The following is a 16,809-nucleotide window of genomic DNA, read 5'->3' as shown; positions in this document are numbered from 1 at the left end:
AAGTTTGGGTTGAGGAAATAAATTCCCAGCCGTTTACCTTTGTCAAACACATTTAGGTTCCTCCAAGCAAAACAGTGGAGAGCACCAACAGCTGGCGAGTATTTATTTTCAGAAGTGGAGTCAGAGGGGTGTCTGAGCTTCCTTGATCATGAACCAAACTGCCATTACCATGACCACTGATAACAGTAGGAATCGTAAACAAGCTAATCACAGAGGGCCTATTTGTATTCTCATTTGTGTTTGCATGCACTGATGTGCAGGGGGAGGGCGCAAAGACCAGAAAAAAAAAATAAAAAACAACAGGCGAGGGTGGTGGTGGAGAATGGGGAGGGACACCGGTGGAGGGTGGGTTTGTGTGCGAAAGGGTTAAGTTCCCCTCCCTGGTCGCATGCTGCTTTCCCTTGCTCTGTCAAGCCCCATTAAACCTGCTACACCACAGCAATAAGGTGCCATCAATTACAGGCACGCTGCCATCAATGCAGAGCACAGAGGAGACGAGAGGAGAGGAGAGGAGAGGAGAGGAGAGGACAGGAGAAGCAGGAACACATAAACAGGACAAACGGCCACATAAAAGACCTGCAGCTACATAAAGCCCTGCAGCCTGCCTCATGGACAGCTACACACACACACAGTTTCTCCCCGCTCTGTCTCTCTTTGCACCACCTCTGAGGTACAGCATCACTCTTTTTGTGAATAAGAGGATGCTTTGTTTCAAATATACACATTATGCATTAATTTCAGATTCACTTTCATTCAGGGCTGCAAAAAGATTTACAAAAAAAGGCTTTAAAAAGATTTGGGAACACCAGGTGACCACATTTATTGCAGTGTGCTTCTACTGCCCCCATGTGATAGCAGGGAAACGATCCAGGACAATAGAGGCATGAGCATCACATTCCGAACTTAAAAAAACAATAATTATACCCCTTACACTCATATCTGCACTCCTCGTCAAAGTCATGGAACATAAAAAGAAAAAAGAAAAAAAATCAATTAGACCATGACAGTTAGAGTAAGATCAATAACAGCGAGCATTCATAAAAGTGACGCTTTCATATTCGTGTTTCATCTCCATTTGAGTTCCTGCATTCCTCAAGGTTCTGGCTGTACTATCAACCATTCAACAAGAGAAAGACAGAACAGCTGTACTCCTTCAGTGCCAGACAAAGAAGGAAGACAGACCACCACACTACTGAGATCTGTGCAGGTAATTGTTGCCGACCAGCAAAGACAGAAAAACCAATATTTCTTTGCCTTTGGCGTTGTAGCCTCTTTAAAGATTACTGGGTGTAATACTGAGTGTAGCAGATTCTCTGTGCAAGTCATAAACTAACTGAAAATCAAATTTTTGGTTATTTAAAAAAAAAAGAAAAGTATGACACTACAAAAGGACGCGCAGTCACAGCAAGCTGCCAACTCAGGGTTTGGTGCCACAGCAATCCCTGACCTCATGTCAACCACTGAGTTTCACACAGTGTGGTGTGGAGCCCCTCTCCCCTTAAAAATGTGTTTTGATATTTTTTTTATTCACTTTTATTGTTTGAGCTTCACTGTACATGATGATGCATGTGCAGAGTTTGACACCAGATGTGGATGAGGCAATGGCTTCACATTCACCTGCTAAAAAGTTTTGTCTTATGTCTTCCAACACGTGTGGAGGACATCTTTAAAACTGGGAAACAGAGAGTACAGGTATCAGATCAGAAATCTGAGGTGAGGTATCAGAGTTTTGAGAGAGACTGGTACATGCCTAACAAAAATAATGCAATAAAAAGGGTCTAAGTTGGTAGGTATATTGTTGGAGGGTTTATTATTTGATTAGTCATTATATAAAAAAGTTGCACATTGAATACAGACATTTTCCAGTAGAAAATCTAAATGCGTATGTGTTTTTTCCTTTTCTGTCTTTCTCAGAAATGTTGGCGACTGGACAAAAGGCTTTCCTCACTTAGAGTAACACCTGCCAGAAGGAGAAGGAGGAGACACTCTTTCTGACATTATGTGAGAAATTTAAAAGGATTGCTTTACCAAAATAAAAAAAAAAACAACAACCACATTTTCTCCCACTTGACATCAGTGGCATCTATTTTGGTCATGCAGGTATATTATATTATTTTCCAAGGCTTTGAGATATCTATCTCTCATCACAGATCTCATTGTGAACGGTTTTAATAATAGGAATGTCAAAATCGATTAATATAAAATTTTTCATTTTGCAGTGCCAATGCTTTTTGACATTTGAGTAGACTAGGATTTTGGGGGCGTGCAGTTGTCTCAATTTAGTCTGAGGGGGGTTCCGCACTTTGAAGAAACCTGAATCAGAATTATCTGGATATTGTTTCTGGAAAAAATTATAATTTTTTAAATGTAAGTTTTCAATTCTTTAAGGAGCACAAACAAAAAATCCCATTCACCTCCATTGTACTGGGGCAGAGGCAACAGTTATCTCAAAAGCAAATAAAGCCAAAATTCCAGTAATGAGAAAACATGTTTTTTTTTTGTGTAATTTAGGTGAAGCAACCCTTTGACACAGTAAAACACACAGATAAATGTAAACACAACATATTTACAAACGGTCTCGTATTGACCTGAGTCTTATGTGGAGTTTATCTGTGAAGAGGAACTACTGCTGCCGGAGCTCTTAGTCTTCTGCCCTCTGGTGGCACTGGGCTGCCGCTGCACCCGCTGACTGGACGCCTCTCTGCTCTTCTCACTGTGGCTCGCACCAGCTTTACTGCGCACTGCCGACACAAAGTAGGAAAATACACCAAGTTAAAAGGAGCAGACGAAGTTCTTATGATCGTTGTTTCACATCTTACAAACAACATGCCGCTTGAATGAATGGAAAGGGGCCGATGAGAAGGAAAATATTCAAATGGAAAAACTGCAACTGCAAGAGAAAATGGTTCCAATTTCTTACCTTCTTTTAATTGCAATTTATAACACCGCACATCAACACTGCACACTTGACTAAAGCAAGAACCACAGAGTGACTAGAACTATGCAACTATGAAGTGCGATAATTCAGTGTTTCTCAAGAGACTTAGGGCAAGAACATGTTGTATCTGAAAGAAGAAGAAGAATTGCCGTGTAACATTATTACTCTTCTCTATTGGCTGCTATTACACCATATTTCTGTATTTATTATTATCCTGTAATCCTCCACATTTTCCACTTGAATCATACATGAATTAGGACTTTTTTTTATTTTTGTTTATTTTGTTGAGGAAAAAGGGCTGAAAAAAGCTTTTGCTTAATTTTACTCATGCATATTTTTAGACAAAGATTTTATCTTAAATTTTTTGAACGTTCTACCTCAGATTTGTGAAGCGATCCACTGTTTGGCATCAAATATTGACCATAAAGAAGAGTTTAAACCACAATTAACCATCAGGCTTCTTTCATTCAGGAGCAAAAATCAGCCTTTAATCTCTAAAGAAATAACAATTTGATACTTATCGTGATAATTATTGATATGGAAAGATATGAAACTTTTTATCGTGATAACATAATTGGCTATATCGTCTAGCCCTATGTTAGTGTGCAGCTCCCTGCAGTAAGACCCTGGAAATACCCCAACAGTGCATTTTTGTATAAGTCATGTCAAGATTATTGTTATTATGAGCAATGGTGGAGAAGAAGTATCAAATTATAATAGTACGAGAAAGATAATTTGAGAGTCAAGTCATGGCATTAAGTAATATGATATACTGTAATATCATCAGGTAGGCCTACCTACAGAAACAAAGTTCACCACAGCGTGTTATACAGTAAGCGCTCAATAAAAAACACACAGCTCAACCACCAATTAATGCGTCCTTATCTCAGTTCAAATCTCATAGGAGTCCATCTCTCAACAAACAACTCAAAAAATACTCTGTTTGAGGTTCAATTCAAAAGTTGGCCAACAAAAATAAAACCAAGTGAGGCCTCTCGTGTTTAATAGACAAGCTTAGTAACCGGGCAGTAACTTGGGACAGACCGGGCCTCTTTCAGACTTGTGCGTTTGGTTTGAAACGCCGTTTCACAGATATTTCCAAAGCTGACTGGTGGCTGTGTGTGTGACCGCTTACCTTACTACACGTGTCTTTCTATTGTGCATTTTTCCTGTTCGCCAAAGCTGCGGATGACCCGACGATTTCACCCACCAACACCACCCTGGGTGGCGGGTGCTACTTTCATTCCCTGTGGGGCACTTAAGTTTCTGTAGTGTCAGCTTCTGTCAAGCTTAAAGCCACTGTACAACATCAAGTCATGGTACAGCGTAGACTGCTTTACTCTCTCTTGTCATGTGACCAGAGTGTAATCGCAGCCTTCGTGATTAGAAAATCTCTTTTTATCATATCGCGATAATATCGCAAATGCAATTAATCGTTCAGCCCCAGTAAGTTCTACTATTAGGACCAATATGACTCCTAAGTCCTGCTTTCATTGGAGAGTGGGCTGTTTGAATAAAATGTTCCTCCTTCTTATGTTAATCTTTACTCCTATTAAGGAAGCAAACTGCTCCTTATAAAATCAGACAAACACAACTTTAGGATTAATTTGTTTCTTTCTGGCCACATTAATCCCCTCCAAAAATCAACTGTGCAGTGAATGTGTCCACTTGAGAACACTAGGTTCGGGCTTTCTAGTCCACACACACACACACACACACAGTTTTTACTCGGCATAATCATGAAATGAGGACAGCACAGCATGTAGTTTTGGCACGATCCTGGTCCATATAGTCAACGTATACACAACACTTATAATGTCAGAATGGCAAGCAAGCAGACAGATGGGAGGTGTAGGACACAGTGCAAGAGAGGGGACCTTGAGAGTGAGGAGAGCTAGCGTCTTGGGGGCCGTAGACCACAATCTTAGTGTTGACCCTTGTGGCTCTGGGGCCAGACGCTGAGGGAGCAACTGCAGGAGGCTTAGGGCTCTTTCCAGAGACCACAGAGTCCTCTTCTTCAGGAAACAAGAAGCGCAGGAAAAAAAAAATAGTATTCAGGGGGGGATAGAAAAGAAATTAGAAAGCACCGAGACATGCACACAGTGAAGATCAGCTTCTATTTTTTATGACTATCTATTGTAAATCCTCGGTCTGCGGTTCACCTCCATTTAAGTGGAAACCTCACAATGGGGTGAAGAGGGTATTTAGTTAGTGAGGGAGATTATATAGTGCAGAGTGCAAAGTCTTCTACAGTTAGTACAGTACTGGAGGAATGAGAATATTTCACATGATTGAAAAGGGAAGGGAGAAGCAAAGAGCACCGGAAGAATGACGAAAACTGAAAGTAAAAGGACAAAAACATTCTGAAAGTTGTGGGCATTTCTATACTTTGACATAAAAAGCTGGGAGCCTGTGTTCTGCAGACCCAGCGATCTTAACACTTTCACTCTATAGAAAAGTCCCACCCGCACACACACATAAACACACACTCTCTCTCTCTCCAGCACAACACTAGTGGTTATTCAGTCTATTTGGCACCTCATCAGACACAGACCTTCAATACGCAGGGTTTCCATTTGCCAGAGTTTGTGTTATTTCTAACCAAACTTTTTGAGGACAACCAACAGGGATTATCTGAGGGGGCATCCAACAGTAAGGGTTGATTTCCAGCTGTATGTGAAGGCGCAGGTATCAATATGCCTCTTGAGGCTCTCCAGGTGAGTGAAGTTATTTTTAATGAATGAGTGAAAATGTTACACAACAATGTTACACAATAAGCGTAAGACAGGCAGTGTTTTTCACACCAGACATTTTCCTTCCTCTAATGCGCACCGTTTCAACACCTAGTCCCGGAGCTTGTTCCAAATAAAGAATATCACGTGACTGATGACGTGCACAGCTTCAAAACGTCACTGGAAAGTTTTACAGCTAAATTCTGTGATTAACACATGTAGCTTCAGTGTCTGAGCTGTTTTGACCACAATCAGCTTTGTTTTTACCAGCTGTGCGCAGCTTCTTCATTTCATTTGTGCACTGCAGTTTTGGAGAATAGTGTCCATTAACAGCACACAACTAATGAAGGTTTTATTAGTAACTATGAATACGGATTTTTTTGTGCTTATATTTTATTTTGTCACTTTTCTGTGTGGACATGCAGACAGACCTGATTAGAATTTGTGTGTAGTATTGATTTGAAATACATCAAAAAACTGTGGAAAGGGCACTATATGAGTGCACTAAATACTGCATAGATTTCACACAATTTCACTCCAATAAAATGGCAGGCAGAAAACAGTGAACTCTATAGTAGATTATTATTATTAATAACATTTATAATTTCTGCACTTCATTTCATTTTGCCTGTTCCAGGTACCTGACTTGTCATTGTAATAAATACATTAAAAACTAAGTGAGACTGAAGGGTTGTTCATCAAAACTGAGTCTGACTTGAAGTACAGTTATTATTTTTATTCATCAATAACGATCCAGTGATGACAAAATGTGCTTCTTCTAGGTTCCTTTCTTTTTGTTATTTGAACTAAACTCTCACCCAGAGAAAATCCCCCCAAAACGTTTTCACTTATTTTGCCTGATAAGCCTGTCTCACAGGAGGAGAATTCACAGGTCTTATCTGTTAGGGCGCGGCCACTTACACCTGCACCATGACGCGTAAAAAAAAATAGGCTTTCCACCTGTGATCTTGTTGTCATTGAATTGCCGTTGTTCACGCTGCAGACACCAACCTCTGGCCTCTGTGGGCGCTGTGGTGATGCTAGTGGTGTGCGAGGCAGTTGAGGAGTCCCAGCCGCCACTGCTCTCCACTACCCTCTGGCCTGCACACATTGCCTTCAGGGTCTGGAAGACCGCTTGAGGAGCCACATTCATCTTTAACAGGTCCACTATGATCCTGGGAGGGCAAGAAGAGGAAGTGGTGAATGTGAAATCAAGGTTTCCTCCGGTTTATTACTCTATATGTACTACAGTCATGTTTCATTAGGGGTGGAATAAGTATTTATTTTTTAAGTAAAAATACCAATATGACAATGTAACAATACTCAAATATAAGTAAAAGCCCCGAATTCAAAATCATACTCAAGTAAACGTAAAGTAAAATAAATGGCCCCTTTGACTGATTCATACTGTATATACTTTGTATATCTTTAATACGTTTTTTGTATATTTGTATTTTTATATTTATGTTTATGTGTACTGTTAAACACTAATTTGCAATGTGAAATTCCTTGTATGTGAAAATGTACCTGGCAATAAACCTGATTCTGGTTCTGATATATTATTATGTTTTACCATTAGATTGTTAATACTGATGCATCATTGCTTAAACTGCATTTTACTAGTACAAAAGAAGAAAAAACAAAGTTCTGCCACACAAATATTCTTCTTTTGGACTACTAGGTACTTTTTCAAATACAATAATAATTGTATTGCATCTGAGAAGTTTTAGTCACAAACCAAAGAGGTCTGAAACCACTAGTTTGCTAATTACCTATTTATTGTATTTTATAAGTGTATCTTGTGGTTTTTATATCAAATTAATGACTATTACTTAATTTTTAATTTTTAAGCTACTTCATAGCTACAAGACCTTGGGTTAGTTTAGTTTATATGTTTTCTTTGAATTTCAGTACGTGTCAGACACACACACACAGTAATGTTTAATTGTTTTATTATATTGTTCAAATTTTAGTGTAGACCTGTAGACTTCCCTGCGGGCCCATGAGGCCTGCACTCCAGGAGAGCCATATGTGTGTTACCACTTTGCACAAACACACACAATAATATGCAGTTGGGTGTAATACACAGTTGCACATTTTGTTAAATTTTATTATTATGTTCACTATGTCAGACAGTAACTATGATACTTGGATCACTCCTACCTACACACAAATCATTTAAGTGTTAAAAGAGCTTTCAATATAATTTTCTTGTCATATTCCTTATTACATAATTTACATTTCAGCCCAGGTTATGTTACAACTAAGTGAATTGTAACCATAATTGTAACGTTTCACTCCTTGTGTTTGAGACTAAACCATGCATATCCTGTCTGTGTTACAGAGACAACAGTTACATCATTTAATTACAGACGCGAGCAACAAGTTTGTATCACATTTTTAATTGCACTGGCTTAAAAGAGCTCCGAGATACAGACATAAAATGTCAGAAATGTTACAACCAGGTCTCCCCTACAATATTTCCCTCTGAGATGTAGTGGAGCAAAAGTATAAAGTAGCATCAAATGAAAAACTCAAGTATCAGTACCAAGTAGGCCTACAGCACTTGAGGAGTGATTCCTCCACTGTGTGTTTCATTGGTTATGTTACACTTACTTGAAGACCTCTTGGTCCACAGTGATCCCCGCAGCCTGGGTCAGGTCAAACAGCTCGGTTTCTTCAGCACTCAGGACTTTCTTCTTCTTGATGGCATATTTCTGCACGTTACTGGTGACCACCAGCGCTGGGGAGCTGGGGGCCGAGGGCACCGTCTGTTGTGGTTGTTGAGACATCAGTGGTGGATACCTGAGTTGACGTGGATGTGAAGGATGATCAAATAATAGTGTCATTCAATCTGCATAAAAAAAAAGGCTGTAAGGTTGGCTGCAGTTATCTACCCGCCCAGAGTCCCTTGTTTCGACCTCCTCTCCAAATACTAGCAAACACGTGACCAACAGACCCGAAGCTCATTAACATACCAAAGGAAGGTGTTAGCAAAATGAAAAATACCTGCCGTGAAATCAGCAGTGATGAGCTTTTACAGTAACCACAACAGCCCCTCTTGGTTGGGGTTGAGCCAGGCAAGGCGCGTCAAAAATACGTCATCACCATAAGACAAACCGTGTGGTCCTGTGGGATTTGTAGTCAGAACGATAAAGCATTGAAAGCGTGTGTTTAAAATGTTCTCAAATATAGCTTGCAACAAGAACTGTTATATAACAAATGGAAATGCTTTGAGAAAGGTTTATTCGCACAATAAGAAAACATGCAATGCAATGTAAATATAGAACAAATGTCCATTGTCCAAAATTTAAGCTACAAATAAAGCTACTGATTTTTAATTGTCACGTGTCACCTGAATTTTGTGTTTCTCTTTATAGAAAAGACATTTCCATCATAAATTGGTGCAGAAAATGTCTCCCGAATGCAGGAAATTATGTGTTTAATGCATAGACTGTATATAAAAAGGTTCAATGCTCAATCCCCCACTCATTTATTTCAGCATGGAATATTTCTTCAAAATTGTATATTTTATATTTCTCGTCTTGTTCTCGTCAACCCAATATTGTGTCACCATTTTCCAACACAAAGTGACGCCCTGTAACACTAAAACATTTACAATTCAAATCAATTTTTTTGTCATAAACAAATGTGACATCCTGACATCTTAAGTACCAAAAGGGGTAGGGGAAGGGGACATAACATTAGTTCTCTGCATTTAACCCATCCTATTTAGGAGCAGTGGGCTGCCATCGTACGGCGCCCGGGGAGCAGTTCGGGATTCAGGGCCTTGCTCAGGGGACACCTTCGGCATAGGATCGTGCAGGACTTGAACTGGCGACCCTTCAATTACTTTATATAATGAGTATTGTAACTTATTTCTATACATTTAATTAATTTTGATTACTTTTCTAAATTTCTGATAAATAGTTTCAACTGTTAACCATTTTCAAAAGACGTTCAGCGCTGCGCTGCAAATTTAAACCTGAGAACCACAAAACGAAAGCATCAGAACTGCTTTCTTAAACAGCTGTGAGGGGAAAAGGCAAAGGACACTGTGCACATGAAAAACATGCAAAGCAAAGATTTTCTGTCTGGTCACAAAGGTTAACGTGTAATTGTGGTGCCTATTTGACTTTGTAAATGGTTTTATTTGGCATTACAGAATAAATACATTTAAAAAACTGAATTTTTGGCACTACGCATGCGCCTCACAGTACGACGTGGATGACGTCACAAAGTTTCTCACCACCTGTGAGAGGCGAAAGTCATGTTACACTTTTCTTAACACTGTCTGTATCGTGTCAAGAAACTCAGATGTGTTGACACAACAATAAAGTTCATTGTTTTACGAACGAAAGACGAAATAACGGGCTTGTATGCTAATAGGGCTTAAAGAGCGAAACAGGAAGTACCTGGGGGATTCTCCTCTCGCTCCTGCTCAGTCCTCTGCGCTGTCGTCCAAGAATGGCCGCTGCTGCAGGAATAAACAAGCAGGGCGCCGTGGCGATGATGGAGCCCTGTATCCGACACGGGAGGGGAGCTCATGGAAACACGGTTAAGGTTGTAACGCTGTCACTAACGTCCACAGCTAGAATATGTTCGCAGTCAGTATGTTGTTTGATGAGTTTGCACTGAAGGATCGACAGCGGGCTTGTGTTCGTAGCGTCTGATTTTGTGTGAATGCTGCTGCGTTGGCGTTGGTGGCAGCGGATGCCAAACATTCATCTTGATAAGACACGAGCTAGCTACGAGCAAAGTAAAGTTGTATCACAAGAACGTTATTGGGTACTTCTCTCATAATGAACTAAGCTAGATGTGTGCAGAAAGGCTGATGTTTGTGACTGCAGTATGCTAACAGTGCTGCTGGGTGGTTCACCATCGCTAGTTGGCGTCGGTCGACACTGGCTGTGCCTGCGTTGACTGCAGCTCCTCTGTGTGGTAGCATAGCTCGGTAACATGATCGATTTTAAAAAGTCACTGCATGCAAGTTGGAACCAGCTTCTCTTAACTTTGTGTTTTAATAGATGTCAGCATATCATTTTGTTTAAGGATCGAAATCAGAAGGTTAACCATCTGAAATGAGTCAAGGTGACTGCACCTCACACTGAGATGATTCAGTGAATCCTCATCTAATTGACTCTGTTATATCCATCTGCATTTAGTCCCATAAACTGTGAAATCAGTGCCAGCTATTAAATATGTCTCCTCATCTGACTTCAGAATTTAGTGACTGTGACAGACCGGGCTTTCTGGAAGTTCATCAACTTGTTTATTCATTAATAGGTGCTGGAGTGTGGTGTGTGTGAGGACGTCTTCTCTCTCCAAGGGGACAAAGTCCCTCGTCTTTTGCTCTGTGGTCACACAGTGTGCCATGATTGTCTAACTCGGTTGCCCCTCCATGGTAGAGCGGTCCGCTGCCCCTTCGACAGACAGGTCACTGAGCTGGGTGAGTAAGAGGATTACTACAGTAACATGATAAAATATTAATCTCCTGTCAGAATGTTCTACATCTTTCCTTTTAAAATTGAGTTCTCTTGGCCAGTTTCAGTACTTTTGGTTATAGGTCAAGTCTGATTTTTACCAGATTTGCTCGTTATAGATAAGACAATATAAAGCAGGCACAGAGGTACACAGGCGTATTTTGCCATCAGAAAAAGGATCACGTGAATCAGTTTTTAATGATTTGGGAGTCTAGGGGACCAAAGTTGATTTAAAAAAAGCCCCTATTTTGTCCTGGAAAGTTTGATGTAGGTGAGGAAAAAAGTTTTATTCATGTTAAACATCTCATTTCAGTTACAGCTTCATGCCAGTAGTGAGTCATAGCGATACCAGCACAGTTTGAAAACAATTCAGGGACTGAATGATTTGCTGTTAGTGATGCATATACACACAGTGAAGCTTATAATCAATGGTCTGATGAGACTATATCAGGGAGGTATTGATTCAACTTCTTACAGGAACCATTCTTACTGCTGCAGAAGTTGGTGTATCCAGTTTTCTGTGTATTGAGGGTGGAACTCTTCACTATTCGTTGTCATTTTGTCTGAAGGTGTTTTTCTTTTTACACATTACTTTAGGGGACTCTGGAGTCTGGGGTCTGAAGAAGAACTTTGCTCTGCTTGAACTCTTGGAGCGACTCCAGAATGGAGCTAGCAACCAGTCGGGGATGGCGGAGGATGCCCTCAAAGGCATGGGAGAAGTAAGACAACTGTTACTGTTTTGTAAAGTCTCCCTCAAACATTCGGCATCTTTTCATTCATAATTCATCTGTTCACCTAGTGTATAATTCGGTGTGATGAGGACGAGAGCCACACCGCCTCTATGTACTGCACCGTGTGTGCCACCCACCTGTGTGCCGAGTGCTCCCAGCTCACACACTCCACTCGCACGCTGGCCAAACACCGTCGGGTGCCGCTGGCTGACAAGCCGCATGAGAAGACCCTGTGCCCCCAGCACCAGGTCCACGCCATCGAGTTCGTCTGCCTGGAGGAGGCCTGTCAGTCTGGGCCCCTCATGTGCTGTGTGTGTAAGGAGTACGGAAAGCACCAGGGACATAAGGTAGTTCAGAACTAGCTACAGTCACAAGTCTCGTTTCCTTATCCAAAGAGACACGCTCATGTATTCCCCAACTTTCTTTTCAGCATGCTGTTCTTGAGACTGAAGCGAATCAGATCCGTGCCTCCATTTTGGACATGGCCCACTGCATCCGCACCTTCACAGACGAAGTGTCCGAGTACTCGAGGAAGCTGGTGGGCATCGTGCAGCAGATAGAGGGCGGAGAGCAGATAGTAGAGGACGGCGTTGGCATGGCACACACTGAACATGTAAGATGTGACGCCGGATTTCATTTTCATCTAAACACTCGAACGACTGTGCTCTTCTTCCGGCATTAACACCTTCTCCGTGTCTTCACCAGGTCCCCGGCACAGCAGAGAGCGCGCGCTCCTGCGTCCGAGCTTACTTCGCCGACCTCCACGAGACTCTGTGTCGGCAGGAGGAGATGGCGCTGAGCGTGGTGGACGCTCATGTCAGGGAGAGGCTGATCTGGCTGAGGCAGCAGCAGGAGGATATGACCATCCTGCTGTCTCAGGTCTCCACGGCCTGCCTGCACTGTGAGAAAACACTTCAGCAGGTATATTGAGGGCACTTTTTTCCAGATACAGATTAGCCTCTAATATCTTACTGATACACATAAAAGACAAGTGAGAGGCCTGATATATGTTGCTTCTTCCCTGTTTATAGGATGACTGCAGAGTTGTGCTGTCAAAGCAGGAGATCAACTGTTTGCTGGAGACTCTTCAGAAGCAGCAGCACCAGTTCACAGAACTGGCGGATCACATTCAGCTGGATGCTGGAATCCCTGTCACCTTCACAAAGGTACACACTGTCCCCACTCAAAGCAGATCCTGGAGACCCGCATTGATCGGTCAAGAGTTCTGTAACTAATAGTAAAGAGCCTGTTTGAAACCCAATGACTATGTGTTACTGTTTCAGGACAACCGGGTCCACATTGGTCCAAAGATGGAGATCCGTGTGGTAACTCTCGGGCTCGATGGAGCTGGAAAAACCACCATCCTCTTCAAGCTGAAACAAGATGAGTTCATGCAACCCATCCCAACCATCGGTAAATGCATATACAGTATAATCAGTTTACTTATCACAGGATGACGTGTGGTTTCATCCACTAGAATACAAATCTGTTCAGTGTGGTTTTAAATAAAGCTTGTTGTCAACTTCTGTTTTTTATAGGTTTCAATGTGGAGACCGTTGAATATAAGAACTTAAAATTCACCATCTGGGACGTTGGTGGAAAACACAAGCTCAGACCCCTCTGGAAACACTATTATCTGAACACGCAAGGTATTATCTGAACTCTACATACTTATATATTTTAACATTTTATGTCACACTGACATATTCAACGTACTGTGCAGCATTTACAGTATAGCATGGAGGGGGGAAAAAATCCTGTTGACTTGTGACACATTTTGGTGGACAATTAAATTTTTCTTTGTAAAGTGTAGTTATTTAAACTTTTGGTGAGCTCAACACACTGTCCTGTTGTTTTTATAACACATTGAACAAAATATATAGTTAGCTTCAGCAACCAGAAATTGCCCAGAGGGCAGCAAAACAATGTCAGTTTGATCTTGATCATGTTGGAGAATGTAGTCAAGCCTGAATGGGTCTGCACTAAGTACAGCTGGGCTCACTTACATAACAGAAATAAAACAGCAAGTTTTGCTTAGATAGAAAAATTTATTTTAGCGAAATATGAATTATGCAACACTACTAATAAGTAGCATTTTACTGGGTGATATTACAGGTTTGCTGCCTCTCAGAGATGTAGATATATTGCTAGTTGGAGTTATCTGATCAGTGAGAGAAACACAGGTTCTGTATTCAGATTTGAGTGCTGCAGCTTCCAACTCAATCATCACTATAACTAAGTAAATACAGTAGAGTTCCCATAGGCAGATATTCACTCAGTGAAAATGCACCATCCGAAGCTGTTTTATTAGTTTGATGCACATTAAAAACATAAATCCATAGCGCCGTTAAGTATTCACCAAGGCTGTCATTTCTGCCGAAGTTGTATCTACTAGATACGGACTTGCGCAAACAAGTATTGGGCACTTCCTGTTCATTTCATTTAGATCATTTTATAGACGCTTTTCACTTAACACATTAAAGGGATTTTTATGTTAATCATTGTACTTTTTTGCATTCACATTATCTCAGCAATCTAGTCTAGTAGCTGAATTTTGCTTAGGAAGACAAATTCCCTTCATTAATACCAAAAATTATAAAAATGCACCCCTGTAGGAAATCATTTCTATAACTGATGAAGTGATTTTTTTTTTATCTTTTCTCTTTAATTCTTGATGATTCTGCAGCATCACATTTGATACTTAAAGTGCTAAGTGATTTCTAACACTGAATGGTGGAAGTTAAAGCTGCTCTTGTGGTGTGTGTGTGTGTGTGTGTGTGTGTGTGTGTGTGTGTGTGCAGCGGTGGTGTTCGTGATTGACAGCTGCCACAGGGACAGACTGATGGAGGCTCACAGTGAGCTGGCCAAACTACTGACGGAGAAGGAGCTGAGAGATGCCTTACTCCTCATCTTTGCAAACAAACAGGTATGGGAATAATAACCTGTAAATGTAACAACACACAGTATTATTAGGCACTATGGGGCAGAGAGGCATCATTTCAGTGTGAATTTCTGTGAATTCTAAATAACCTTGTCTCCACTCAGACAGAGATGATCATCAGTTTGCATGTTTGCAGGATGTTCCTGGCGTTGTGTCTGTGGAGGAGATGACGGAGCTGCTGAGCCTACATAAGCTGTGCTGTGGGAGAAGCTGGCACATCCAGGGCTGTGACGCCCGCAGTGGGATGGGCCTCCACGAGGGGCTGGATTGGCTCTCCAGACAGCTGGTGGCTGCTGGCGTCCTGGACGTGGCCTAAATGTCGCCTCCCCCCTACATTGCTGTTTTGGTCTGACTCGCCCCTAATGACTGAACCCAGCCCCTGAGCCCCGTTCATCTGTTCTCCCACCACTTCCAGACATTAACTTTCAAGACGAGACTGCGGCTCTAAACCTGCCATCCTCATCTTTCCTTCTTTTGCACCAGTGGGGGCAAAAGAAAAGATGTAAATACCCTCTGTAGCTTCACTGAATCAGGAAACTACAAGACCATCTTAAAGTCTGTCCTACCGGTCACCCCCACCATCTGAGAAATATACTCGCTGGCTTCAAAACCTGAGATAAGACTACAAACTCCCACCCTGCTCCGTTTCTAAGGCAGCTTACACAGTCCAACACGTTGCTTTCTTTAGCTTGTCTTTGTTCTAACCTTTTCAAAGAGGCGAGCCGTTTATCCTGCATCTTATAGATAGTTATCTTGAGTTCAGTAAAATGTAACAATTGCTCCTTGTGCCCTGCCAAAGTGGATTTTCTCTCACGTTATTCACCATAACCACTACTATACAGCGACAGTAATCTTAACTAAGACTGCAGAGGAGTAGTCTGTGTTGTAATTATAGTATATTTTACGTACCTTTTTGTTGATTCAGTCGACAACACATTAGATTATCCTGAAAAGTCACCTTTTAGCTAAATTCAGTATATTTGCAGGTAAGTGAGATGGCACAGAAATGTTCACTATGGTTTAAATGAACTCAGAGGACTTCCAGTGGCTTTAAACTGATGGTCAAATGTTATGAGTTTGGCTGTTTTCTCACTTTGCCTTTATCTAATGTAAGCAATAGCAGTTGATGTTCCATCGTTATGTGTTAAGTTTTTTTTTTTTGTTTTTTTTATTGTACTGTAAGAACCTATTTAATGCCACAGCTGGTCTTGAAATGGCGCACCAGTACAGTTTTGGTTTGAGTACAGTGTTTTCTGTTACATAAACTGTTTATTGAACTTATTTATGAGTAAGAAGTTGGACGTTACCTTTGATAAGAGGCTGTTGTGAGAAATTCAGTCTCTATACACAGATTCTGCCTCCGTTTTGTGTGGAGTGTCATGCACGCAGAATTTGTGGAATGCACTTGTTTGCTGCCTCACTACCAGTTTTCATTTGGAAGCAAATTAACTATCTGCTGTTTCTTGGTAGACTGAGTATCAATCTCAATCAAAAAAAAAAAAAAAAAGTCTTGAAGTGAAAATATTCCTATTTAAACAACATTTAAACAAGTCCTGTTTATCTGTCTTGAGATGGTACACCTTTAATTAACAGCCTTCTGTAATAACGTAATGTGAAACATTAAACCTAACACTGACACATGTCTTGTTATTAAAGGAACCATAATTTGAGTCTAATTTAATCTTTATTCATTGCTATGTAATGTTTATTAAATGTATCTATGTACAAAAATACAAATGAAAAAAAAAAAAAGCACGTGAAAAGCCTTCCCACATAGTTTGTGAAAACATTTCCATTTGTTTTTAAAACGTAGAAGCACAATGCGCATTGAAATGTTTGTTACCAGTGGACTTGATAACGGCTTTTGTAAATTATTCATAATGTAATGTGTGTAAAATAAACTAATTGACCTTATTTGTTCTGGCTGGTAGCTTTTTCTTGCTGGTTTGCAATGTACATGTTAAGACTTTTTATTAAACTGAGA

General features: G+C 40.8%; 2 protein-coding genes across 10 annotated transcripts; one reads left to right on the top strand and one right to left on the bottom strand.

Annotated features, from left to right (window-relative positions):
- Positions 1-791: 791 nt before the first annotated feature.
- On the bottom strand, positions 792-10,426 carry mzt2b (mitotic spindle organizing protein 2B). Of its 8 annotated transcripts, none has more exons than XM_046066081.1 (5): positions 10,086-10,426; positions 8,684-8,799; positions 8,287-8,524; positions 6,631-6,845; positions 4,699-4,953 (listed from the first exon to the last, which is right to left on the bottom strand). In XM_046066081.1, the coding sequence occupies exons 3-5, from the start codon at positions 8,517-8,519 to the stop codon at positions 4,757-4,759; spliced, it is 645 nt and encodes a 214-aa protein (XP_045922037.1). In that variant the 5' UTR covers positions 8,520-8,524; positions 8,684-8,799; positions 10,086-10,426; the 3' UTR covers positions 4,699-4,756. The 8 variants fall into 8 exon arrangements, with proteins under 8 accessions (XP_045922043.1, XP_045922044.1, XP_045922042.1 ...); XM_046066080.1 differs by having other exon boundaries at positions 4,700-4,953; positions 8,680-8,799; XM_046066083.1 differs by having other exon boundaries at positions 4,713-4,953; positions 8,287-8,475; positions 10,086-10,424.
- trim23 (tripartite motif containing 23) lies at positions 9,972-16,739 on the top strand. 2 transcript variants are annotated; one of them, XM_046066075.1, is made up of 11 exons: positions 9,972-10,233; positions 10,957-11,119; positions 11,751-11,872; positions 11,953-12,231; positions 12,315-12,497; positions 12,590-12,805; positions 12,916-13,050; positions 13,168-13,297; positions 13,423-13,533; positions 14,686-14,810; positions 14,947-16,739. In XM_046066075.1, exons 1-11 carry the CDS (start codon positions 10,138-10,140, stop codon positions 15,139-15,141), a joined length of 1,755 nt encoding a protein of 584 aa, XP_045922031.1. In that variant the 5' UTR covers positions 9,972-10,137; the 3' UTR covers positions 15,142-16,739. The 2 variants fall into 2 exon arrangements, with proteins under 2 accessions (XP_045922031.1, XP_045922032.1); XM_046066076.1 differs by having other exon boundaries at positions 9,976-10,233; positions 14,962-16,739.
- Positions 16,740-16,809: the final 70 nt, after the last annotated feature.

Source organism: Micropterus dolomieu, linkage group LG13 (assembly GCF_021292245.1).
Source record: "Micropterus dolomieu isolate WLL.071019.BEF.003 ecotype Adirondacks linkage group LG13, ASM2129224v1, whole genome shotgun sequence".
Taxonomy (NCBI): domain Eukaryota; kingdom Metazoa; phylum Chordata; class Actinopteri; order Centrarchiformes; family Centrarchidae; genus Micropterus; species Micropterus dolomieu.
Note: the sequence above shows the minus strand (reverse complement) of the source record. Positions and strands in the feature narration are given on the sequence as shown.